The sequence below is a fragment of the Acanthisitta chloris genome, unplaced genomic scaffold (genome assembly GCF_000695815.1).
Source record: "Acanthisitta chloris isolate BGI_N310 unplaced genomic scaffold, ASM69581v1 scaffold40429, whole genome shotgun sequence".
Lineage (NCBI taxonomy): Eukaryota > Metazoa > Chordata > Aves > Passeriformes > Acanthisittidae > Acanthisitta > Acanthisitta chloris.
The window spans coordinates 16244-40990 of record NW_008691654.1 but is presented as its reverse complement, the minus strand read 5'-3'; the positions used below and the strand labels follow the sequence as shown (position 1 = coordinate 40990).

Sequence of the window (24747 nt, the reverse complement as noted above, 5' to 3'; positions counted from 1 at the left end):
ATTTCTTTTCCAATGAAATGATATAAAACATTTAGAAAATTCACATTCTAATCCAGAAGAGCTAACAGGAGAGAATTTCTAGTATTTGTTTGCATTTCTGAGGTACGAATTAAACTTTAACTTCTGTATGCATAACAAAATGCTTATGAAGTGTTTTGTCCAACCTTCTGTCTTGGCCAACACAGATTGCCTTGGTCTTGTTGTTTTGGGTTTTTTTTTTTAAAAAGGTAAAGTGATCAACCTAATCTCATAAACAGGGAGTGAGAGCACCTAGCCAGTGGCAAACTCAGGAATACAAGCAAGGCCTGTACCTCCAAGGGGAGTTGGCATAGTAAAACTATCTGACCTAACAGTTCATGTAGTGAGGTTTTTAAAAGAATTTTATGCTAGTGGGTTCTTGCTCTTTAGGGTCTAGGATTTTAAGAGAAAATAAATTCTACATGTTCTTTAATAGCAGAAATTTGTTTTTAAAAGCAACCCATTACTTATCTCTTAAAAATAGTATATAGATATTCAAAATGTATTTCCACATTCTGTTTTGGTGAAGAGACGTAAATCTCTGTTCAAAAAAGCACATGTACCTTTATACTCAACTTTGCGTTCTTCTGTCATTTAGTGACTGTTGATGTGTATTCTTATGTGCAAATTTGTCACTGATCCTGCAGTTCCAAATAAGATATTTTTTCTCTGTTAGGCTTTCTGCTGCTAGTGTCTCTCTTCTGTAAATTAACTTGGTAAATTTACACCACAGCCAATAAATAACATAGTCCCTTTCTGAAAGAATGTGTGAAATCCATACTGCTATCCCCTACCTTCTGTGGCAAGGCAGAGAAACAAATAAAGTAAAGGTCCTGTCACTCTGTGACCTTCAAATGATGGTTAAAAATGGTTAGAAGATCAGAATCAACTGACCTCAAAGAGCAGCTTGCTGCAGATCTATTGAATAGAAGGGAGCAAGGCCATTCAGTGAGTTACAGGTCAAAAGATCAATTCTCTAGTCAATATGTTTCTGAACATGGACCTAGCACAATGACTGACAAAACAGGAGTGATGTACTGAGAGAAGTGCACAGCCCATGAATCTCAGAGAGGCCTGAAAGAAAACTTGAAGTGATCAGACCCATAAATTACAGACCAAGTGAAGCACTGTCTCAGGGTTGTGGCGAGTTAAACATAATTCGGTGTGTGGTGGTAACTGTTTATGTGAAAAAGCAGAATAAGCATTATTGATATGGACTCCAAAAGAAATTCAAATCCATTAGGCTCATTGAAAGGGTGATACCATTGAGAGGGACAAGTGGACCACAGACAAGAGTTTAAAATCTGAGGTTTTAATAAATGAAATAAGGTGTGAGAGAATGCCTCTTCAAAGCAATCGCTTTGTAGTATTTTTCCCCCCATGGAATATATAGGCAGACATGCTGCAGTGTTGCAGACTGAAGTCTTTTCCAGAAGTTGCTTGGTTGGATTTTTAAACTATAAATTATAATTGCATTTGCACCTCAGTTCTGATTTTGATTTTAAGTGTTTTTTAGGCAAGATAGTTACAGAAGAAAGCTCTCAGACTTGATTACCATAGGTAGAGGAATACAAAAATATTTCAAAATGTTAACTTCTAAGACCAGCTTTCAGTGGACTGGCACAGAAGATGGAGATCACACATTTATCATATAGAGAAAAAGCATGCATGAAAGCAATTCCAACTTTAACCTGTTTTTCATTGTGAGAGGCATCATTGTGATTCCTGCTCTTTAGTCCAGTATGTCAGACTTGCAAAACAGCAGATGGATTGAGAAAAATGAAAATATTTTCTGTTCTCCTTCAGGAAGAACAGAAGGAAGGCTACAGTATGCAGAGATACCTGGTACCCCTTTCTCTCTCTCCTTTGTTAACCTGCTTTTCTCCTCCCTTGGCTTCTGTTTTGCGAAAGATGCTATTTCTGTCCTAAACATTATACTTCACACTTTCTGTCCCAAAAGGGACTTCAGCCTGCCTTTACCCTTTTTGTAGTATAGTGCCCAACTGGACTTGACAGCACTATGGCCATTAGCAGCCAATCTGCCTCTTATTAGTAGGTATCTACTTAATTATTTACAGACATGACATAAGCCTAGTAATGGAACCACCGGAAAGAAAATGTGCTAAGAAGATCACTGTATTGTCATCCTTTCAGTGATAAATCTGTTCTGTGTACCTCAAGATAAAGAGAATACCACAAGAACCCGAAGTGCCAGGCTAGTAACTACCCAGCTCAGTGCAGTTGTAGATCATAATGTATACCAGTTGTAAGAATTTTATATGTTTAGCAGATATTTAGCCCTTCAGCTATAAAGCACTGTGAGGGAGTCATGCACAGAAAGGGCAACAGGACTGCTGAAACTGTACCCTTAAAAAATCTGCAACAACTATAAATTTGTTAACCACCTCTACTACGTTCTGAGCAAATTTGGAAGGGCACACTGTGTTACATTATCAAAAAGTGACAACTGGCTATAAAGAACTATATATCTCTTTAATGATGAAAGGGTTATAATGAGAATAGATGAAATGAACTTAATGATAATTTAAAATAACATAGTCATTCTGATAACGGTTGTGGCAAGGTTGTAACTGTGCATTGCTGGTTTTGCACAAGCTGGAGGGGATTGACTTTTGTTGGTGGCCAAGAGGCTTTGCCTTGACAGGCTACATTCAATTTGCATGTTTGTGGGGAAAATCTGATGAGAAAATTATGGAGGTGATAAATGGCTCACCTAGAAGGAAGCTAGCAGTGGCAATCATGACCAACTTCTGGAGCAAACTGGTGTGATTCTAGATGTTGGGATCACCCTGCATGTCAGTGGCTTTAAGAAGCAATTGCTTCTTGGTTTCCAGGTCTCTCCACCATCAGTAAAGGGAGGATAACCCAAATCTACTACTCACTTTTGGGGGAGTTTTTCAGTATAAATTCAAAACTGCTCTGCTGATACAACTACTGAAGGTATTTCAAGCAAATCTGTTGCCTCAAAAAGGTGTATATTAATGTTGTTGCTTAAAAAAAGAAAGAGTACATAATTACTGTGATTTAGCCGCAGGATAACCGGTAACTTTTTTTACATACTTCAAGTATAACTTGCAAATGTCTGTGGCTACTTTCTAGATGACCTGTTGCTGGTATAGTTTGAAAGGCCACCAAAGCTGGGCTGTCACACAGGAGTATCTGTCACGTAAGCTAACATGCTCAGCCCAGAGAGCTGCCAGAGGTGCTTTGGATTTACTTTTTTCCTAACAGTTAAAATCTCATTTTAGTATAAGGTAATTTTTAAAGCTATTTTATCTTATTGCACATGTCAGAAATCTATAGTCAGGTGAAATCCAAAACATACCACTTAGTTTGGGAAGAATACACCTTCTAGCTTCCACTTTCCTTCCCAGCCCACAAAGGATGCAGAAGCCTCGCAAAACTTGATATTAGGGTAGTTGAAGGTAGTTTTCTAACTAACTAACTGTGGGCTCAATTAGGACAGGTACCAGAGCATCAGGAATTCACTGGAGAGTGGATGCAGGAGAAAATCAAATCAGTCAACCCAAAAAAGGTTTGTGCCTTGTCCCAGATTTTCTAAACGTGCCTACGGTCTTTAAACTTGTATCACAGATTCTGTAGTCTGTCAGGTGAAAAACATCATTGATAATCTTAAAAGCCATCACCCTGCAGGAAGTGAGTGCTGCATCCCAGCTTACACGCTCCAAATAAGCTCAGATCCTGCAGCAGAAACAGTAAAACCAAGAGACCAGCAATCCCAGGATTTGCAGCTGCCTGGAGCACAAACAGGAATCAGTAGTTCAACAGAATGTGCCACAAAATAATGTGTTAAGTTTTCTTGAGGGTTTTTTGCTTGTTTGTTTGTTTTTCCTCTACCAGGAGTGACATAATTAAACTACAAGTGAGTGCCAAAAGATATTTTAGACTTTTATAGGGAAACTGTTTTTTAGGTAAAGTGGAAACAAAACCAAGGTTCAAATAAGTAAGTTTTTTTTATGATATAAGGTTTTGTAGAAGTGATCTCTTCAGATGATTTAGCTTTTGCCCCAAAGATCAGTTCCATTGGCAGTATTAGTGCAGTCTTTAGCCTTATTTTTTTTTCAAAGTAAAAGTACCATATACTGGATAATTATTAAAATAAGCAATTACCTAATGTGAGAACTGGTCAATGCAAGAAGCAAAGGCCAGGTTGGGGCATGAAAACAACAGAGTGAGAATATTAGTGGGGGACAGACTCTGATTAAATTCCAGATGCTTTCAACAAGTTACTGCTTGTCAGCTGCACTGCAGTGATGGACCATGTGCATGTATTAAGTCCAGCCTGTTGGAGGGTAGAACATGTTAATCTGAACTTCATAGTTTGGGTTTGTGCCTTCAGTCTGAATTCTGTGAGTGGCAGAATTCACATGGATGCAGTGCTGTGTGCACTGTGCCTGTGGAGAAAGGTGTAGGAGCCAGATGGTATGTTGGGGTTTGTCGTGACAGGCAGCAGAACAGAAAGTAAAACTCATCTTTCCTGAGCTGTTCTGTTTTCATCTCAAATACCATAAAAGTCAGTTAATATTTTCACCTCTAAGTCCCAAGGACGTGCAGATGCAGCTCCCAGATATGTCATTCAGAAGTGTGGGGCTTCCTCCCTCTGATTATTTAGGTAGCTATAGTGAAGCATTTCGAAAGAATAAAACCAAAACCAAATCTGTGTCAGGATGAAAAGGTGAATGTGGCAGTGTTATACTATACACAGTGTGTGGGCCTACATTTTTTCTCTTACATGAATTTAACTTTATGTATTTGCTTCAGAGTACTTAGAGTGAAGTCTGCCTCTGTACCTTTTTAAAATGTACTATAAATTCAGGAGTGAGTTAATAAGGTGGCTCTCTGGATTGGGGGGGGGGGCTAGTTTGTTTCACATTGTTTTATCTTGCACCTTACGTTTAAAAAATTGATGCCAGTACAGAGTTACTGCCAGTGACATTGCCAAAGATGGGACTACAGTTAGGCCAATGCTCAGCAGCCCTGTGTCCAGTCCGACTGGGGAAAGCTGCTGCCTCTCACTTCCTTTGGCTTTGAAGTTACAGAGTACAACAGTAGAGTTGAATTTGTACAGTCTCAGCTGACAGAAGATCTGAACAGGGATGTGTGTATGTGCCTGCTTAAGTAAGGAGAGGAAGGGGTCCCATAAGCGACGTGAGGATACATAAAAGACATATTGCCGTTTATGATGTCTGGATGCCCACCTGGAGAGCAGAGAGCTTAGGAACAAAATAAAACGACTGAAATTCTGCTCAACTCTGGAATAAGATAAGAGTATAGCAGTGGAAGGATTTAAATGGGGAGGGCAGCTGTTATAGCCCCCAGTTGTACATATTTTATCCTGAGGCACCATTTGGTTTAATAAAATTTAGATCTAAGGCTGTCCTTAACCTATCAGTTTCTTAAGACTTAATTATAAAGGTTATACTTTCAAAGGACAAAAGCATTATTCATTTGTCTGTTCATGTCTTCCAGGTTTATCTTGCAGATTATGGACTTGCCTACAGATATTGTCCCAATGGGAACCACAAACAGTATCAGGAAAATCCTAGGAAGGGCCATAATGGGACAATAGAGTTTACCAGCGTAGATGCCCACAAGGGCGTAGGTAGGTTTCTTTTTTTTATTTCAGATGAGTGATTACAGAATGAGTTATCAGCCTGTGTGAGCTGATGTATACAGTAGAAGTAGTCTTGGGGATTGCTCAGACCCTTGTGTGGTGACCTCCTCTTGTACCTGGGAATGCTTCTCCAGGGCTGGTGCAGGCAGGGGGGCAGCACCATTAAACCCAAAAGGCTCGGCATGTATGGTACTGGGGGCAGACCAAGATACCCTAAGAAGAGAGCTCACCATTAAACTTAACTGGTTCATGCTGGGAGGACTGGTTTGAGTCTGCTGTACTCTGCAGAGGCAGAGGCAGTATCTGCTAATGTTGCATTGTCAAGGAAAAATGTTTTGAGTCTGCACTGTCCTTTAGGGAGAGCTGTGTCTGAGTGTTGCCATCTGTGTTATAGGAGGATATTTCAAGATGACATTCCTTCTGCAAGGAGAAAAACCTTTTTTGAAGCCATAAAGTGTTAACTTTTTGAAGTCTTTTGCCAGTAGCCTTTCATATATCTTACTTATTTAAACTCACTTTGATGGTATTGGAAACACATTTGCAGGTAAATTACATACATAGTCCTTTTATTGGATATTGATTGTACTGCCTTGCATTCCAAGGCAGACTTAATTCAACAATTCCCTAATTAGTTAAAGTCATAACCTATGTCTTGTATTCATTTACCATTAATTAAACCTTAGCTGTTTATTACACTGCAGTCCAAATCCAATAGCAGACCCATGGAGCCATGGAAAAGGGAATGGGAGGTCAATATCGAAAATATATGGTGTAAAGTCCCACTGATGGCTGCATTGTTCACAATCAATATGGTCAATGCAACACAACTTTCTTAGTTGCTATGTCAGCAAGACAAAAAGTCAATTCTAATGTTATGCTAGTGAAAAAAAATGGTGATTATTGAAAAACTTTGACTCTTGCTACCAAACAGTGTTTTTGTTAACTTTTCTTTCCCCTATCCCCCCCTTCACTCCCAGGATCACCTAAACCAGAAGGGATGGTTTGCTGCTGCCAGCTTGGCTGGGATCATAGTGTCATGAGTGATAACTGGAGAAATTTGTGCTTGTTAATAGCTGCTGAACTGTTACCTTAAACTAATACTTTCTAACGAGTTTTAGTTGGCACAAACAACTGTATATTATTGCTTTTTCTATTAAAAGGACCATTGACCATGTAATGTAGAGGGTCTTGATAATTTGCCAGAGCTGTTAAAACCTGCAATCGTTTAACTCTGGTCATTAGGAAAAATGAAATAAGACAGTCAAGTATTTGCTGCTCAGACAATTGCACGATTTCACCTGCTACAAAGTACTTTGTGGTGAAGAGGGCATCTGTTTTGGGCTCTTCTGGCCCTCCCAAGCATACAGCATGTTTTCTGGAGTTCTGACTCTGGCTGCTTTGCCTGGTAGTGTGAACAGTGTGGCTGTGTACTAGTATTGGAGGTGGATGCTATTTGAGGAATAGGCGGAAGGTGGAGTATTTGGGATTTGGCAATTGGATAGTTGTAACAGCTAGTTTGTATCTGATGGGTATGTGATTACAGGACACATGATTCCTTTTATTTGAATATGTAGGGAGATTTTACAAACTTGGGTGGCAAAAGGTGTGCAGATGGAAATGTGAGGTAAATTTTGCAATCTGTGACTCCAGGAAACAACTGTGAGCAACTATGTTGTTCATCATTTGTCTTTCCTGGGTTTTATTCCTTTCTCTCTTTTTGTTGTTCCTTTACATTGCAATTATTTTATCCTTAGTTTTTAGTTTATTTCAAGTATATTAAACTGTTCGTACCTCAGCCCATGGATTTTACTGGTTTTACCACTCTCCTTTCCATCCCACTGGGAAGACACGGGGTGAGCAGGCAGCTGCATGGTACTCAGTTGCTGGCTGGGGTTAAGCCATGACAACCAGCCTGAATCCATTAAGGTCAGATTACCAGAGTTTCCCATTTGCAGCAGATCTCTCAGCATCCACGGGAAAATACACATCTGCAGCAACTTCTGTTGGAGCTTGCACAGGTCCAGATGGCAGAATACAGCGACTGGTTTCCCTCATCTCTCATTGTGAGCTTTAGAGTTGTGGAGAAGTTTCAGGATAATATAAGTCTTCCAGCAGTTGGGGCAATGGGCTTCTTTGCTCAACAGTCTCCTGTATTCCCAACTTGTGGTGAAGTCTCATGCACCAAGTGAGGTGAGGTACTCTTCTGAGAAGGGTTTAAAGCCTGTTGGCAAATGAAAGCTGCATAGACAGCCTTCATTCTGGTCTTACCCAGTTTTTCAGAGCGGAGTATTTTTTTATTTCAATGCTGCAGGAATATAGTTCTAATTTTTAAATGTTATTTTATATAAATGAGATCCTTTCCAGAGGGCATTTCCTGCATGTACAACATAAATATCTCAAACCTCCTGAACAGTACCAGTTGCTGCACTGAGCTAGACAAATGAGAACATTTTGAGTACCTGAATATATACAGTGATTTGAGGTACATGCTGAAACTTTAACAAAATTAGAAATTTGTTGCTTTCAAAAGTGCCTCTTGGCAATGCTCGAAGCTGATAACCTCCTTGCATAAAGCCAGTCAAATGCATTCACTTCCCACTAATTTAAGTCAACACCGGAGTTTCCCTAGTTGAATGGAGAGTTTAACCAGCTGCATGCTGGTTTATTCCCCCAACTCTCCTTGGAGCTCATCAGATGTGGAGGTTATGCAATCCACTGGGATCCAGCAAGTTTCCTACCAGTGACCACTGCATGGTAACAGTTTTGGGGGGCAGAATTAGTCTGTATTCTTCCGACAGCTTCTGGTAAGGGCCAAATTGGATGTGCCGTTCCTGTGGCAGTGGATGGTGAATTCCTGTCTTCGAGCCAAGTGCTTCAGTGCGTGCTGGTGTGCACTGCTGGTGCTGGTGGCTTTGGCTTTGTGCCAGAACTGAGGAGGTGAGCTGGGAAAGGCTGGGAGCAGCATCTTTGCCTCGTGTCTTGGCTCTTCATGCTGGTTTTAGCTTTAGTTTTGCTGGGCTTGCCTGTCCACCCAGTATGTGTGTGTGTCTGTGAGCCTACAAATGCCACAGCACTGCTTGGGACTCACAGACCTGTCAGATGTTTGCAAGGATTCATTGCACCCTCAGTTGCATCCACAATCTGTGCCTAGCTCGTTTTAATCAAGTCAGGGTCCAAGTTGGGCTCTGCCACAGGATCCGACCCACACCATCAGCATTCCAGTATGTGGTGGCATTGTGGGTATTATAAAGTTAAACCCTTTTTAATCTGATGCAAATTTCATATGGCACAACTGCATTGATAGTTTTAGCCTTGCATTTGAGTGTATTCACTGTATTCATTTTTAGAGACCATACTGTATAAACAGTATTACACTTCGGTTTGTTGATTGATAATTAAAGAGAATTATATCTGTACCCAGTGCACATTTAAAAAATTGTTACATAGTTAGTGTTAAAAAGTAATATTTGGATCAATGCCTTCTATGGATTTTTGTAGATTTTCTACTCACTGAGGCATGCAGTCAATACCTAATTTCTCTGGAGATATACTGTGCTTAACATATTGAGGTTTTTTTAAATACTCCAGTCCTGTGCATTGAGTGTGTAGGACCAGTTTTAATTTGCTATCATTGATGAACGTAAGAGTATGAACTGTCTATGTTGAATTCCCTCCAGCATACATTTGTGTTTGCCATCGATTTCAAGATGACTCTCCTCTTCCTTCTAACGTTTCACAGTAGCTGTGCACAGTTTCGCTGTCTCTCACATCGGGTAGATACTCCACCAAAATCTGTGCAGAACTTATAGCTACATCTGGAATAGTAAAAGCTGCTTAACACAGTAGTGGTGACTTTTGATAAGCTTAGGATAAGTGGAACGTCTGATGATGTTTGCCTCAATCAGACCCACTGGTTGTCGCTTTTTTCTGTCTGGTGAATGTGTCGTCTGAGCTAGTATCATCCAGCAAAAGTGTGTTCATGTGTTTTCATCTCCTGTGTCAGGGAAGACAGCTGCAGCTATGCCTGAGGCCATATTTTAGCCAGTTCTCTGTGCCCCTCACATAGGGTTATTGCGACTTGTGCTCCTTGAGGTCCGTCGGAATGCTTGGACACTGCGTTTGTCCAGGGCAATGCCAGCATCAGGCTGACTGCAGGGAAAACTCTGCAGTTCTTGCTCTTGCTTTCCCCACTGCTCTGACAGAACTGTTGCTGTTTGATATTAAAAACACAGCTCAGTGCTTGTCCATTTTTCCTGCCCTGTTACATGCAGGGGTTGACTAGAATATATGCAAGGTTCATTCTGTGGGGAAGGATATGTAGGAATATAAACACCTATGCCTGGAAACACATTCTCTCGGAGCCTGCTTCCAGAGAACAGAGCTCTAAATGGCTCTGGATCAAGAGGTTTATTTGGCATCTGTCCATGCATAGTTAGGATTCAGAGGGAGCCTGCTGGATTTTTATTTTTTTTTGTCGGTCAAATGAATTATTGATTTGCTGCAGTTTGATATGTGTTTCCCAAAGACTGTGTGCAGGAAAAACTGTAAATCCTAAATAATAAAAGGAAAATATAACAGATCTGGCAAAAAAAATGGGTGGAACTTTGCAGTGTGAAATAAATAAAATGGTTTAGCTCCTGAGAGTTGCATTAGAAATGTGTGCCCAGCAGAAGAGGGAGCAGGAGGTGGTTGTAAGTGAAAGAAGTGAGGCTTTAGCAAGAAGGAGATTGGATAGGTTCCTACAACCACCTCTGTAAGCTTATTCTGCCCTGCCAAGAATGTCCAGAAGCAGCAAAAATAAGATGCTGAGTGTTACAACTTTCTAGCACAACTGATGAGTGTGCCTGGGATTCGGCTGTTTAATTTTTTTACACCAGGAATTCAAAAAGCCACTGAATCTCAGAGCTGTTTGCCCACGCCTACTTGTCAGGCCCTTACCTTTGTGATTCTTTTCTTCTGCCACACAGATGTGAAAGAAGAGTAAAACCTTCTGTCCCCACTCTCCTGCCACACATTCTCCTTACTGCAAGCTTGGAACCTTTTACTTCCGACCAGGTATCTACAACCCTTGCCACCACCGTTTATCTACCATGCAAATCTCATGGTGAACTTCCCTTGCATCTTCCAACCTTCCCACCATGTAAACTTCTCCTCACTGAACCAGGACACCAGCCCTCTTCCTTTCAGCACATCCCATTCCAGCAGTCCTGATGATTGTTCCCTCCTGCCAGCTCTGCTGTGTGTTTTGTGCCATTGGGTGTATGGCTGTAGGATCCAAGTTTAGGAGAGACCATGGCTGGCACAGGAAAAGTCACTCCTTGCCATGTCCCAGACTGAGTTGTCTGGAAGAGCTGTGCTCCAGCTGTGGTGAGGCCATGTTTGCCCTGGATTTTTCTTTCCAGCATTCCTTGGTGACGGTTATTGTCAGCGAGTACTTGAGCAATGTGCCAAGCTAACAGTTCAGGGCTGTACATGAGGAGAGGATTGTTCCAGGCTGGCAGTTGCCCTGCCTGAGACTGGATAACTGTATGAAATAGCCTCCAAGCACTAAAATTTATCATAAATTTAACTATGTTTATCTAATCTTTTCCCTGTAGCCACCCAGTGTGTAGAGTTAGTCACTCTCCTGCTGCAGTGAGCTCCTCAGACTCTGGGAAGCAATTCTTTATCATCAGCTTTTTTCAGTGTTTTTCCTTTGTCCTGCCCTTGATAGAGGCACTGATTTTTGACAACTTTTGTATTTGTTAGGGTTTTTATCATCTCAACCTTGAGTTAAATTATATCACTTTTCAGTTCATTTATTAAAACTTCGTGGTGATACATTTTTATCATAACATGACCATCATGAAATATAATTAACTTTCCTTATGTATACAGAGATACATAATTTATTTTCTTCTCGAGGTGAATTGCTTCAGTTATGTTATTCTGAATTATCATTGGATCCTGTGCCTGCCTGTTGTGTATATGTTTGTGGTGTACATGAAACTCTTGATTTCATTGACATGGTTGTTAGTTCATTAACTTCAGTGGAGTTGTTCCGGTTTTATCTTGGCAGGACTGAGGACACAATCAGGCCTTAAATCCTCAAATTAAGAAATTAAACTATAAAAATACCGTGAAGCAAAATATCATCAATATGTTCCCATTAAACAGTATTTCATATGAGGCTAAAGTAATAGTAAAAAAATCCTGTGGAAGCAGAAATCAAACATCTACTAAAAAAAGAAAGAATAACCCAGCAAGTTTTTTAGTCTAGAGAGAAGTACAAGAATTTGATTTAAATAAGTGCTGTTTGGAGTATACATTCCTGTAATGGTGACAAGTTATCAAGCAGAGTTGTTTTATTTTTGCCTGGCTGTTGTATTTAAAATGAAGGCAGATTGATTTCTCTCTGTTGATGTTTATCAGGAATTCCTGTAATCTTCACTTGTGTTCGCAGTTTTATTTTTCCAAGTACACATATCATTGAAATTTATCTATTTGTGCTTTATTTTGGGGTGAAAATCTATTAATTCCATTCTTCATAGATAACATTAATTCATTTCAGATTAGCGTGATACTTTTTAACAAGAATCTAAATGATTAAAAAAGCTGAGAATGTTATGTTAGTTTACACCGAGCTGACAACAGAGTAGAGAGAATAAGCAAGTACAGGCAAAGAATCAAATGCTGACGTTTTCATGTGGTTCTGTGAAAAACACATGTAAATGTCTTTATTAAGTAACACCTGCAGTGACCTAGGAGATAAAGGGATACAGGAGTTACTGTGTCTCTGTAAAACACTTCCCCTGTTATTTTTACTGAGGTATAGTTTAGCTCCACGTATGCTTTTTGTTCCCTAGCTGCCTTCTGTGGCCTTACGCAGGAGTTAGCCAAGAGCTCCTGATTTGTGATGGCTTTGCCCTGGTCTTAGTCAGGAAATGGCTGGAAGAGCTGCCGGTGAGTGGGAAGGTTGTTAGTCATGGCCAAACTGTTGACTGTGGAGTAAACTTTAGTCTCTGGGGCCTGTTTTGTCAGAAAATGAGTTATCTTGGGTTAGCTTCTGAAATCTCATTGGCTTAGTGTTATTTACAGATGCACAGCAATTAATCCCTCTGTGGAAAAAAGCTATCTGTTGTAATTCCAACAATTTTCCTCAAAAGGCCACTTTCTGTAGCCCCTCTTACACAAACAGGTGCCAGAAAAGCATTGTGTGAAAATTAGAGGATCTGCAGTCGAAAACACTGGCTTACACGGATATAATCTGGAATTGCCATAATGGAAAAAGGAGTTGTGAACACATGTGTATGAATGGAATTGTTCCACAGTTAACAGGAGATTTATGGCTGGAGAAATCACTACAGAACAGCAAGTGGTAGAGATTGTGTTTTTATTTTAATATGGGAGCCAAGTCTTGCATTAGGAGGTTGCTGAATCTAGTGCAGGGAATAAACGACGCCCGAGGGATAGCGCAGCGTTCCGTTGGATCGAGGGCCTTTAATAATCCCAGAGCCTAATAGCAGTTAAGATAGGGAATGTATAAAAACTAATCTTCTGCTTTTACAATAATGTGTGTACAGGAACAAGAACAGTTATGATGTGTTGGCACTGTGGCTTTTAGCAGATGACTTCTTAAATTAAAAGATAAGTTTGCTGAGTGACTTTCTGGAATTTATTTAATGAAGGCCCATAAAATATGATATCTGTTTACAGCTGGATTAACAGCACTGTACTCTGCTACTAGACTGGATAAAAAGTGTCAAACAAGTCTGAACTCTTCTTTCCTTCCTGGAAAGCACAAATTCCTTTTGGAAAGGCACAAATGTAACTTCTGCGTCTGTCTGTCTCTAATCCTCATGAACAGTTTCTGTTGTTGCAGATTCCATGTGGTTTTGACATGCAAACTGTAGGCTGCAAGTCAAATGTGTACTGAGAAATCTTGCAGCCATCCTGCTTGTTGAGTTTCTTCAAGTTTGGTTTCCTCTTAGTAGCAGCAGGCAATAGCAATTCTATTAGTATTGCACTTCTCCCCCTCTCTTTCTCTTGGAAAAGTCAGCCTATAGATTAACTTCAGTTACCCATTTCTATGCATAGATGATGTTTGGGGATGGAGTTAATTTTTGATTGAATTTTATCTCCTGTATTTGCATTCTGCTTGGGGTGTGCAGAGTGAAAGCTGTTGGTGAAATAACTTCCTCTTTGGAAGCGTTAGTGGTAAGTTTACTCAGGACTTCGCTAAACAGCGAGTGTATTTTGGGTTGTGCCGAGTCTAAAGGAGCGGTCCCGGTGCCTGCAAGCAGGCAGCTCCGGAGTGTCAGCGTACACTAGATGGCAGTTTTGTCCTAGCATCCGAGTTCAAACAGCTCCGCGGGAGAACAGGAAAGGCCATCAGTGTTTAGTCTGCTCTCACAGAGTCCCTGCATGACCAATGTGGACCCCATGGACTTCCTGGAACATGTGTTAGCAATTTAGCAGCAGACATTTATTTCTTTGTTTTACTGCTTGGCTCTTTGAGAAAGTGTTGGTACTCAGTTATGGGCTGTCTGGATCATGTCAGAGGCCATGGGGATCAAGTCCATGTGACAGGCCAGACTGAGGAAGGATGAAGTTGGAGGAGGTGAGGAAACTGACCCTCCTCACTTCAACAGTAACAAGTCACTGCCTGTCTGTGGACTGTGGCCAAATGCTGGGTCGGTTTAGGTCTAGTACAGCTGAATAAACAAAACACTTTACCCGTTTGGCTTTTTCATATTTCATCAACACCAGTTCAATCAAAGTCTTTTCTATTTCCTAAGAAGAGGTTCTTATTCTTAATTGTTTTTTGGGTTCTGTTTTTCCCCCTCTTCCCCCACTCCTGTCCCACATTTTAGCCCCATCCAGACGAGGTGACCTTCAAATCCTTGGCTATTGCATGCTGCAATGGTTATGTGGGAAGCTGCCCTGGGAGCAGAACCTGAAGGACCCTGTGGCTGTCCAGGCTGCGAAAACCAAGTAAGAATAAAACACCACACGCGTGTACACACACCATGCTGTAACCCTGAAGCACAGAACAGGTCTGAGACAGCTTTCCATGCTACACCTTAGGAGAAAACTAAAACAATTATCCTTAATTAAGAGAGATGTGGGAAGCAGTTAAAATGTGAACTTTATGTGCATGTCTACCCTCCTTTGCATGTTTATGTCTGTACTGCTGTAGAGAGAGGATAAATTCCAATGCACAGTACACAGGCATTCTGTCGGCTGTGTATTTTTCCAATACTTTTTTTTTTTTTAAAGAAAACATTTGTAAATTAGCACAGGCCTTAGTGCACATACAGAAGGTTGTTCTGTGGTTCCTTTAAAATTCACGGGTGCTTTGTAGAGACTGGAGTATAAACAGCTCTTGGAGCTTTTTCCACATGTGCATTCAATTTATTTAACTTTCTATATGATACTATTTTTCAGATGTTTTTCTGTAGGTTTTTAATGTTCTATAAGCTTGCTGCCACTACAAACAATTAAATACCAAAATACTAAGGAACTTGATGAAAATCTTTCCTTTATCCCCAGTGTGACTCATTTAGAGCTCACTAAAGCAACAGAGTGTGTTTAGTGTGTTCTTCCTCTGCTTTCACGGTTGGGACTGCAGAGTTAATTGCACATGGTACAGGGTAGCCTGTAGAAGGCTACACCGAAGAGTAGTTACCCAGAAATGTAACATCACAATTGCAGGAGGCAACAAACTTTTAAGTAGGACAAGTCACAACAGAGGTACACAATAGGGATAGCTGATCCACGGAAATCAATCTGCAGATTCCGTGTGGCATCGGCTCTCAGCAGACAAGAGGTTAGTCTGCAGCCTGCGGATAGTGCCGATTGCATCTGTAAATGTTGACACCGTCTGTTATGTTTAATATTTCTCCTTTAGAAGTTCTGATCATTACACGACCCCCTGCAAGGTAACACTCATGCAATTCAATGTTAAATCAATTTAATCAATCAAGCTGCTTCACTAATTCTTCTCTTGCGGTTAACCCTTGGATCGCTCGTGTTTCCAGGATGCTGAGCAAAGAGGCTTCAAGGAAATGCACAGAAATGATACAGATTGCACTTAGCAGAAATCTGCTCTTAGTCTAATGAATTCCATTCCTGGAATTAGGTAACTTGCCCAGGTTATTCCTTTTTATCTACCTCAGTTTTCAGGTGCCTGTGGGCACTGGGCTGTCCTCCTGGGTCATGCCTGTGCAAAATGAGGGCAGGTGTTACCTCCTGTTTCCAGATCCTGAGCTCCAGTGTTGTTTTCTGTTTCTGGATGGATAGGAAGTGCACCTGTGGCCCTTCTGTTCATGAAATATGTGGGACTTTAGGTCACCTAACCTCCCTCTCCCCTTCTGGCCCTGCCAATGCCTGTGTGTAATTTTGACAGCACTCACCCAGCTACCCATGAGCTCCCTGGCAGGAGTACTTGGCGCTAAATGCCTAGCGAGCACACCAGAACTGCTGCTTAAATTCCAAAGTACAAATAGGAATAGTCAAACTGATATTAGAACAAGCCATTTCGCCTCAGAGGGGTTTTCTTTTTCATTCTAGAAAGCTTAAAATATCTACAAAGCAAACCTTAAAGTGCAGTTTTAGCTGTCAGCCCAATCTTGGTGAGACCAGCAGTGTGCAGAGAGTTAAAATTTGAGCTGGTAAGGGGATATTTGAGTTTAAAAGGACTACTGTGAGTCATTAGCTATCCCGGAGGTCCATTCCCTTTGGAACTGAGACTTGCTGTCTCCCTGAATCCCAAATGAAGAATCACCTGTTCCAAAACCACAGTAAGTTGTTGCACTCTCATGTTGTTTCAGACTTATGGATGAGCTCCCAGATTCAGTGATGAAGTGGGATTCTTCTGGAAGCAGCTGTAAGTACCTGCCACTATGCACCATGTAGCTCTTTAGCATGTTACTAAACATACTTAAATGTTTTACTCTGGGGTGGAGAGGAAGCAAAAGACAAGTGAAAGTAACAAAAATTTAACAAAGTCTTCAAAAAAAAGCGAATTCTTAGTCTCATCTGTGGTGTATCCCATGGAGTGACATAAGAGATCTTGGCCATATGTAATCCAAGGTGTTGCCCATCAGTGGTTTCCCTGTTTTCTTGAACCACTTGATAATGACAGCAAAATATTGCTGCTGTTGGACTGGTTTAGGAGGCAACTTCAAAAACAATAGTTGTATGTGAAGTGAAAAAAACTTAAAAACTTGCATTTTTCCAAAGCATTCCCAGTATATTATCTCTGCAGATTTAAATAATATTGCTGAGAGTAATTAATATTTAAAGGGTATTATGATATATCAAATATAAGACTTCTCTTTTACACAGAACTATCAATATTTGCCAACAAAGTATTTTAATGCGTATATTTGGATAATTTTGGTGCTGTAGGAATTAATGCCTGAGCATAACGAGATGGAGCACATCAGGGCTGCCTTATTTATCCAAGGCTGTTCCTCTTCTCATCTCAAAAAGACAAGATATTGTCATTTCTGTATTTTGAGTGTGTCTTCAGCTGAAATTGTGTCGCCTTGTTGGAATTAAATCCTCTCTGAAGGAGAGTGAAATTTACGGTTAAATCTGCTCTACAGGTGAAATAGCCAAGTTTTTGGCCTGTGTTTATGGCTTAGCTTACGATGAGAAGCCGAAGTATCAAGAGCTCAAGAAAATCCTGCTGGATGGACTGAAGTCAAGTGGAAGGCAGTATGATGGCCCTCTGGAATTCTCTGCAGCAGCATGCACACAGAATCACTGCACTGCTAAAGTGTCCAGAGTAAGTGAGACAGTTCTGGGACCATTTCTGACATCTCCTGCTTGCTTGTCGCCTTTCCTTTTGCAGAAGAGGAAATAGTTTAAGATCTCGAAATGAGACTGACACAGCAGTTCTTTTGCCTTATAATACACCATGTTTGTTAATTCCTGTTTCCCCTGGCTTTGCTAAAAAGTGGAATGTCAACCCTTAAGAGGAAGAACTGCCACGAGTCCTTTTGACCCACAGCCTCTCACTTCAAAGCAGTAGGTCTGTGGAGAATGATTTACTTTCAGGATAATGGGGAAGTCAAGGACTTTGTTCACTAACATCTTGAAGACAGGCCTGAATGCCAGGCTTTTCCTTCGTCACAGATTAGAAGCAAAGTTACCTTTATTAGTGCAAGCATTTAATTCATTTTCTCCCTTTCAAACTGTTCTTTGTCATTTGCCTCTCTACTCCTGCAGCCCTAATGTGGAGGAGGTATTACTGTGGGCTTGAGCTGTGCTATTGGTATGTGGAGCCATGTGATGTACTGCCACAGGATTTTAAAAGTGACAGGTATCCTGTCCTATTTTCCTTTAGTCTCTCAAGTGTAAGGCTCTAAGTTAATAAAGCTCTGCTTCACTAAGTGGAGAGTGAGGTAATTAGCAGCCTTCCTGGGAAATGTCAGTCCAGTGAAACTCCCTCATGCACCAGCCCTGTTTGGGTCTCTGGTGCCTGTGTGCAATAAGGCAGGGTCAGGGGACCATCCATTTTTAATATTTCTGGTGAACTTTGGACCATCACAAGTGTCTGTGAGCCAAGAATGCAGGATGCAAACTAATGTGACTGATAGGCTGCGAGATGAATGGTGATTCAAGTATCAGTGCACAGATGGTTCTGATTTGCTGAGTTTTGTAGCTGCTGCAACTGAAGACATAAAATATCCTTCTAGTCATAAATTAGCTCTTTGGAAGCAAAACCTTGGCACCAGAGCTTTACAACCTTCAATTAGTAGGTAAAGAAGTATTTGAATGACTGTGGTATTGACATCTGTAGGCCTGCATAGTAATCATTCCTAATAGAAGAGAATATCTGTTTGAGGGGGTTTTGCATGGCTAATTAACCACCAGTGAGAATATGTAATTTTTTCATGATCTCCTGATTGTCACCTTTCTCTCATGATACAATTACATTTTATTGTAGCAAGTGCCTCACAAACCAATTGTCAGCAGTATTTACGTATTGTGGAAGGCAGAACAAAAGTTCATGTTTAATGAAAAGGCACTGGGTTTTGATCTTGGTAATTACAGATACCTATTGTAGCAATTGTATTGACTTTTCTGGTTTTAGCACCTTTCTTTTTTCTTTTAACAAAACCAGAAGCTATTTTGGTGACAGGACTTCTCTTGCTCTGGCGGTGACCACTTTGTCCTCACTCATTTGAGAAGCTTTTTTTAAAGTTTGCAATGTTTTCTGAACTGAATCCAAGTATCAGGTTCACTGATTTCTAGCTGATCCTGCTGGATCTCTGTTTCACAGCAGTCTTTGATTTCTTGGGAGTCAGATACTGCATAGTCAATCTATTTCTTTCTTATTGCCTGGCCTAAAGCTTGACAGTGTGCTGGCATAAAAGAAGAGCCTGACCTTCCAGGCTGCAGGAGCTGCTGCAGCACTTGCTATTTGCAAGTGCACAACCCCACTGAAAAATCTATGACCGAGGAGTGTCAGTTATCACCACTCCTGTGCCGCAAGACTAAGTGGAATTGGGTTTGATGGCCAAGAACAAGATCAGAGAGAACGTTTGCATATTACTAAATCTTGGCACCTGTCAGCACTTTCTCAGAGAAATCTGTAATGCTGAGTGTCTTACTTCTTGGAACAGTCAGAACACAACCATCACCTGGTTTTACTGGAGTGTGTTCCTTCAGCCAGTTCTGCTGCTGACATGAGCGAGTTTCTTCAACATTCACTGCAGAACAGCTGCAGAAAGGCAGTTTTAGGGTTATTCAAAGGACTTAAGGAGTACTTAAATACAAGTAGAGAGGGCAAATAACTGAACTTTCTTGAAGCTGATTGCTGTTTTCAGAAAATGCAGCATTTCAGTGGCTTGGTGCACTTAGTGCCGCAGTCCTGACAGTGTTGCGTGACAGGAAGGCTCCTCCCACTCCATCCTCTGTAGGCATCCTAGGTCTGAGTCTTTACATCTCTGCATTCCCTTTCCACATCTCCTTTTATTCACCAAATACTTCTCCGATTAAAGATGCAACTTAACAATAGAGGAGGCCACTAAACCAAGCCTCTGTCTCCTCCCTTGCTTGTGAGCAGATTCTGACTCCAGGTGCCCTGTCTGATCCTACCTGTACCAGGTTGGTATACAGGAAAAGAGGTGATTTGGGGTTAATTCCCATCTGAAGACTAGTAAACACCTGTAAGTACCAGTCAGGGGATCCTGTAGCACTAGTTTCTTGAAGAGGATTGCTACAGAGCATGGATTTAAGGATACAGCTCCCTGTATTGTACCTGACTCTAATGTTGAGATGACATTAAAAATGTAGCAATGGCTACGTCCTGGTCCTTTGTTCCAAACCAAACAAAAGTGATAAAATATTAATTGCATTAATTCTCAAGTTTGTTTACCACAGTTTTTGGCCCTGACTAAGTATTTTCAGCTTCTCCCCCTCCAGTGAAAGGCCAAAGGAAGTGTGGTGTGGTCAGGCTGACTGCTTGCTTGATTGTGGAGAAATCAGATTAAAAACTAATTACATCAATAGCAACCTGAAAATGTATTCATATGAAATATGGTCATTCTTATGCATAAGATACATACTTTTATGCATTTTATACACAAGTGCTTTAAGTGCTGTTTGGAAGGTGATGCAGTTGTGGAAGGTGTGTGTACTTTGTGTGAAATCTGGCCTTTTTTCACTCTACAAATTGCTCCCTGTGCATCACAGGGTCGTCTACCAAAGCCGAAACCAGCTCAGCAGAAGGGAAAAAAGACAGAAGGTGAAGAATACACCTGTCAAAACAAAGCCTGTGCTGGGGTACCAGGCACTCAACTCCCAGGTGAAGAAAAGCCGAGGAAACTGAACAGGAACAGGGTGCTTCACCCAACAGAGCCTCTGCTGGTGAGGATTTGGGCCCCTTCAGGCATCTGCTTGCTCTGTTAGCTCCATTTCCAGCTTGGGGTGGGCAGGGAGGAAAAGGGCTTGAAAAAAGCCAAGTGCTCTGTCACAAATCCCAGAAGTTGGCAGATGTTTGCTGGCTCCTAGTATTCCAGACATGAACCTCAGAGTCTCTTATCAGCCCAGGGGATAAGCACCAGGAGAGCAGTACCATACCTGCCCCAAACCTGAGAGATCCAAGTGCTGGAACAGCACCTGTGCTAACTCTGACTGCTACTGAATTCCTTTCCTGTACCCCAGCAGGTTCCCTTACCCAAGCCCTTGCACCATAATGAAAACTGGGGGAAAGAGGATGACTCCAGCTACCCGAGCAGGCCCCGTGCCCGGGTGCCGTGCCGGCAGTTCTACGTGGAAGAGAAGCCAATTAACTTTCACCCTACGGTTCAGGAGCCTGAGCAGCCACAAAAGGTGAGTGGTTTGGTGTTACCTTAGAACAGTCTTGGGGCCCTGAGAAGGAATGATCAGCTTTTTTTAAAAGGAAGAATTAAAAAAACCCCACAAACAAAGCCTGAACTGTGTCTGCAAACTGGATGTTTGCCACAAACAGTAAAGGTTTGTGTTGTAGTTGCTTAGATGTACTGTTAGCCAACTACCACTCCACTCTTGTGTACATAAAGCCCTGCACTTGGATGCAGATACAAGTGTTGGGAAATTACAATCTCTTTTTGTGGACCTTGTTGTTTTCTTGGGAGAAATTTATGTCAGTAACTTTCTTTTCTATGTCGTGGAAAACTTCCTAGCACTTGTTAATTAAGTTCTTAAATTCTGACAAATCTGAGGATTTTAGGAGTTAATTAATTCACCTTAAATATTACTGGTAATTTACTGCATATCAGTCTTACTCTTCAACTCTACAGGAAAAAATGATGAAAAAATAAAACAATTTTAGCAAAATAATGCAGAATAATGTAATGGTAATTATAGAATAATGGTAATCAAGGTGTGTTCCTTTTCTCTGGAGCTTCAGTGTATTTTAGTGAAGGGATTCCACCCTGGTTTACTTTCATATGAAAAATAACTTGGTTAAAAATGAGGATAATTTCTAATAAGCACAAAAAAATGCAACTTTCAAGGTAGCTTTATGATTAATGCAAAATTCTTTGCGTCAAGCAGTCTGCTGACCACTGCCTGGAGACCCCGGTACAAGCTGGGAGAGGGAAGCAGAAAAAGCACAGCTGTACCTGAGAGCATCAGGCAGGACAGTGGTGAGCAGAACCATTGGTTTGCTGTTTAACAGGGCAGGTGGAGTCTGAAAAGTCAAATATAGCTTTGGAATAGGAAGATAGTCCAGTGCTGCTTGCTAGTCCTCAAATGTAAAGTTTTTACAGGAAAGAGACTGAGCACTGGGCTAGTGTTTGGATTTGGTTGTTCTAAAGGAAGAGCTGCTATTCCAATAGGATTAAACATGCTGTGTCCATGTAGAACTGTTGTGTGGTACTGAATATTCTGCATAATACGAGAGAGAGTCGAAATGGATGTCAGATACCATTTAAGATATTCAAATGAGAAACTGGAGAAGGAAAAAAAAGCAGGATTCCATTAGTTTAATTTGGCAGAATTCCTCTAAATTCCGTTGACACAGTTCAGGAGCAAGGAAAGTTATGTAGAAAACCAAAACTGTACATGTTTTGGGAAAAGAGAGTCAAGTCTTGGCTAAATGAGAAATGGAATGCTGGTTTGGGGATTCCTTTTGGAGGTGGAGATTAGCTAAGGATGGCATTGCTTCCAGAGCTGTAAAACAGCCCAGGCCCTACCCTGCTCAGCCCCACACTACCAGCATGTGTTTATGCCCTGTGCAGGAGGTCAGTTCAGCTTCACTGTGAAATACAAAACTTAGACAAATTGAGATAGCAAATCCAGCTTCAGAGTTGTCTCTCAGGTTTCCAGGGTAAATCTTTATTAGCAGGAACATAGGAAAGACTGAATATATTAAAGTTTTTTTGGAAACAGGTTAAAGATAGAGAGGAATTTCAGCTGTAGCCTTCAACAATAAATACAGATTATGTCTCTTTAGCAGGTGTTTAACCACACCTTATGTTACACATTTAGTATACAATATCCATACACCTGCAAATTCCAGAGGTCAGGCTTTGAAGTGATGTATTGCTTTCTCTAGGATAACATTTGTTCTTCTGATTCACATCTCAATCAACATGAACTTTATTACTACTATCTTCTTCCTCCACAGAAAGACTGGACGAGAGATCTGCCACCATTCAACCCTCACACAGTATTCTCAGAATCCATGAAGAAACACAACCACTTCCTAACTCCAGTTCAGCCAGCACCATCCCAGGCTGGCTCTGGCACCAGTCCTTCTCTAGCTGTTATATTCAGGCTTGCATTTACTGCTGAAACCTACCCCTACACTGCAGCTGTTCTAGTGCTCCTGCTACTCATAGTACTCTCCTTGTGTCTTCTCTGATGTTGCTGTTTCCGTATCTTCAGTTTAAGGGCTGTGGTGTTCCCATCACAGTTTTTTTCTCAGAGTTTCTTCATTGAAGATTTCAGTGTCAGGGGCTTGAAAAAGTTTTTTAATAATTCTGTCAGTGCATACTTTTTACAGGCAAAGTTTTCTTAACCTTTCCAGCTCTGCATTCAATAGTTATGCATGCACTAAGCTATTTGTGCAGGGCTGTTTTCTGTTTTAAGTATTGGAGTTGGTTGTGGTGGTTTTTTTAAACTGCACTTTCATTGCAGCAACATTAAAAAAAATCATAAAACACAATGCAGAGTTATACTTCATTACTTTGGTACTAGTGTGTTGGTAACTGCTGTGGGGCTGTCTTTATATTGTGTCCAAAAACCTTTAGTTATATATTGATGCATTAAATGCACAGGAATTTACAGTTTTCCTCTATTCCAGTGTGTAAAGTAAAGATATTGGCCACAATTCTGTTTTAAAAAAGACTCTGTTAGCAGCTTTTGCCTTTTTCAGAGCTCCCACACATTTAGTTCACTCCTGTTCCGTGGATTCCCTTACCTTATTACAGTACGGACATTCACCAAAGATGACATTAAAACTCTGTCTGCTGGTAGGAAGACCTTGTAGCCACTGCAACACAAGGAAGTGGGTTAAAATTCATACTGATTGCATACCCAACTTAAGAACCATCTATATATTCCTAGAGTTCAGCTGATGACCATCTGACATGGTGTGTTCATCAAGAGAGTGGCTCCCTTCTCCAGGAGCTTATGTAGGGAGTTGGAGGACAAGGAGAAGCACAGTGACTGCCACAGTGCCCTGCATGGGATTTTGTTCATCTGAAATTTAAGTGGGCAGTGCTTGTTTTCTGTAATCTGCCAGATAAGGAGCAGCTTGTGCCAGCAGTTACTTTACCTCATAGAGACAAGCCTGGTGGAAGGGTTGTCCACACCTGGGATCATCACACACTTGGTCTGGAGTGGCACCGTTGAGGCGATAGGCATAGCAGATCCCACAGTCCTTGGTGAAGTCCTGGAAACACAACACTTTTTAGCTTACACTGGGGCTGGTAACACACAAAACAGGTTCATCTCTTTTTGCTTTCATAGGTTTTATTACTAAGAATTACTATTTTTGCCTTCAGTATATTTGTTTATGCCATAATGGTGTAGATGGGAAACTGGTTTCCAGATGTACAAGACTTTACTGGGTTATATTTTGCATCTAGTTCAATAAGCATTTTCATACTTTTGGGCCCATTCTTTTTTTGATTAACCATAATGATTTGTCGTTACATTTCAATGTAAGATGTGACTGAGGGTTTGTGTCTAAACTTAGAAGTTTCACAAGTGAAAGCACAGCTCCTAATCTAGTGCGTTAAAGTGTTGTGAAAAATTAATTCCCATTTTGTTAGAAATGCACCAGTATTTGGATGGCCTCTTGTCCCCTCTAAGCAGCTCTACCTAATTAGAACTTAAGTCATCAACATCCATAACAGAATGTTTGGATTTTCCACATCTGTTTGTGTCTAAACTTAGAAGTTTCACAAGTGAAAGCACAGCTCCTAATCTAGTGCGTTAAAGTGTTGTGAAAAATTAATTCCCATTTTGTTAGAAATGCACCAGTATTTGGATGGCCTCTTGTCCCCTCTAAGCAGCTCTACCTAATTAGAACTTAAGTCATCAACATCCATAACAGAATGTTTGGATTTTCCACATCTGCTACTCTG

General features: G+C 40.9%; 2 protein-coding genes across 2 annotated transcripts in view; one reads left to right on the top strand and one right to left on the bottom strand.

Annotated features, from left to right (window-relative positions):
• Positions 1-23018, top strand: part of VRK2 (vaccinia related kinase 2) — a 37136-nt gene extending 14118 nt beyond the window's left edge. The window contains exons 7-13 of the mRNA XM_009082299.1: positions 5530-5662; positions 14527-14647; positions 16486-16541; positions 17266-17447; positions 20363-20536; positions 20837-21001; positions 22782-23018. Of these exons, the coding sequence (XP_009080547.1) occupies positions 5530-5662; positions 14527-14647; positions 16486-16541; positions 17266-17447; positions 20363-20536; positions 20837-21001; positions 22782-23018 (1068 nt within the window). The remainder of the gene's footprint in view (positions 1-5529; positions 5663-14526; positions 14648-16485; positions 16542-17265; positions 17448-20362; positions 20537-20836; positions 21002-22781) is intronic.
• Positions 23019-23077: 59 nt separating this feature from the next.
• The window catches only part of FANCL (Fanconi anemia, complementation group L), a gene marked incomplete at its 5' end in the record, with an annotated part of 17492 nt that continues 15822 nt past the window's right edge, over positions 23078-24747 (bottom strand). The window contains 3 exons of the mRNA XM_009082298.1: positions 23078-23113; positions 23577-23648; positions 23934-24050. Of these exons, the coding sequence (XP_009080546.1) occupies positions 23078-23113; positions 23577-23648; positions 23934-24050 (225 nt within the window). The remainder of the gene's footprint in view (positions 23114-23576; positions 23649-23933; positions 24051-24747) is intronic.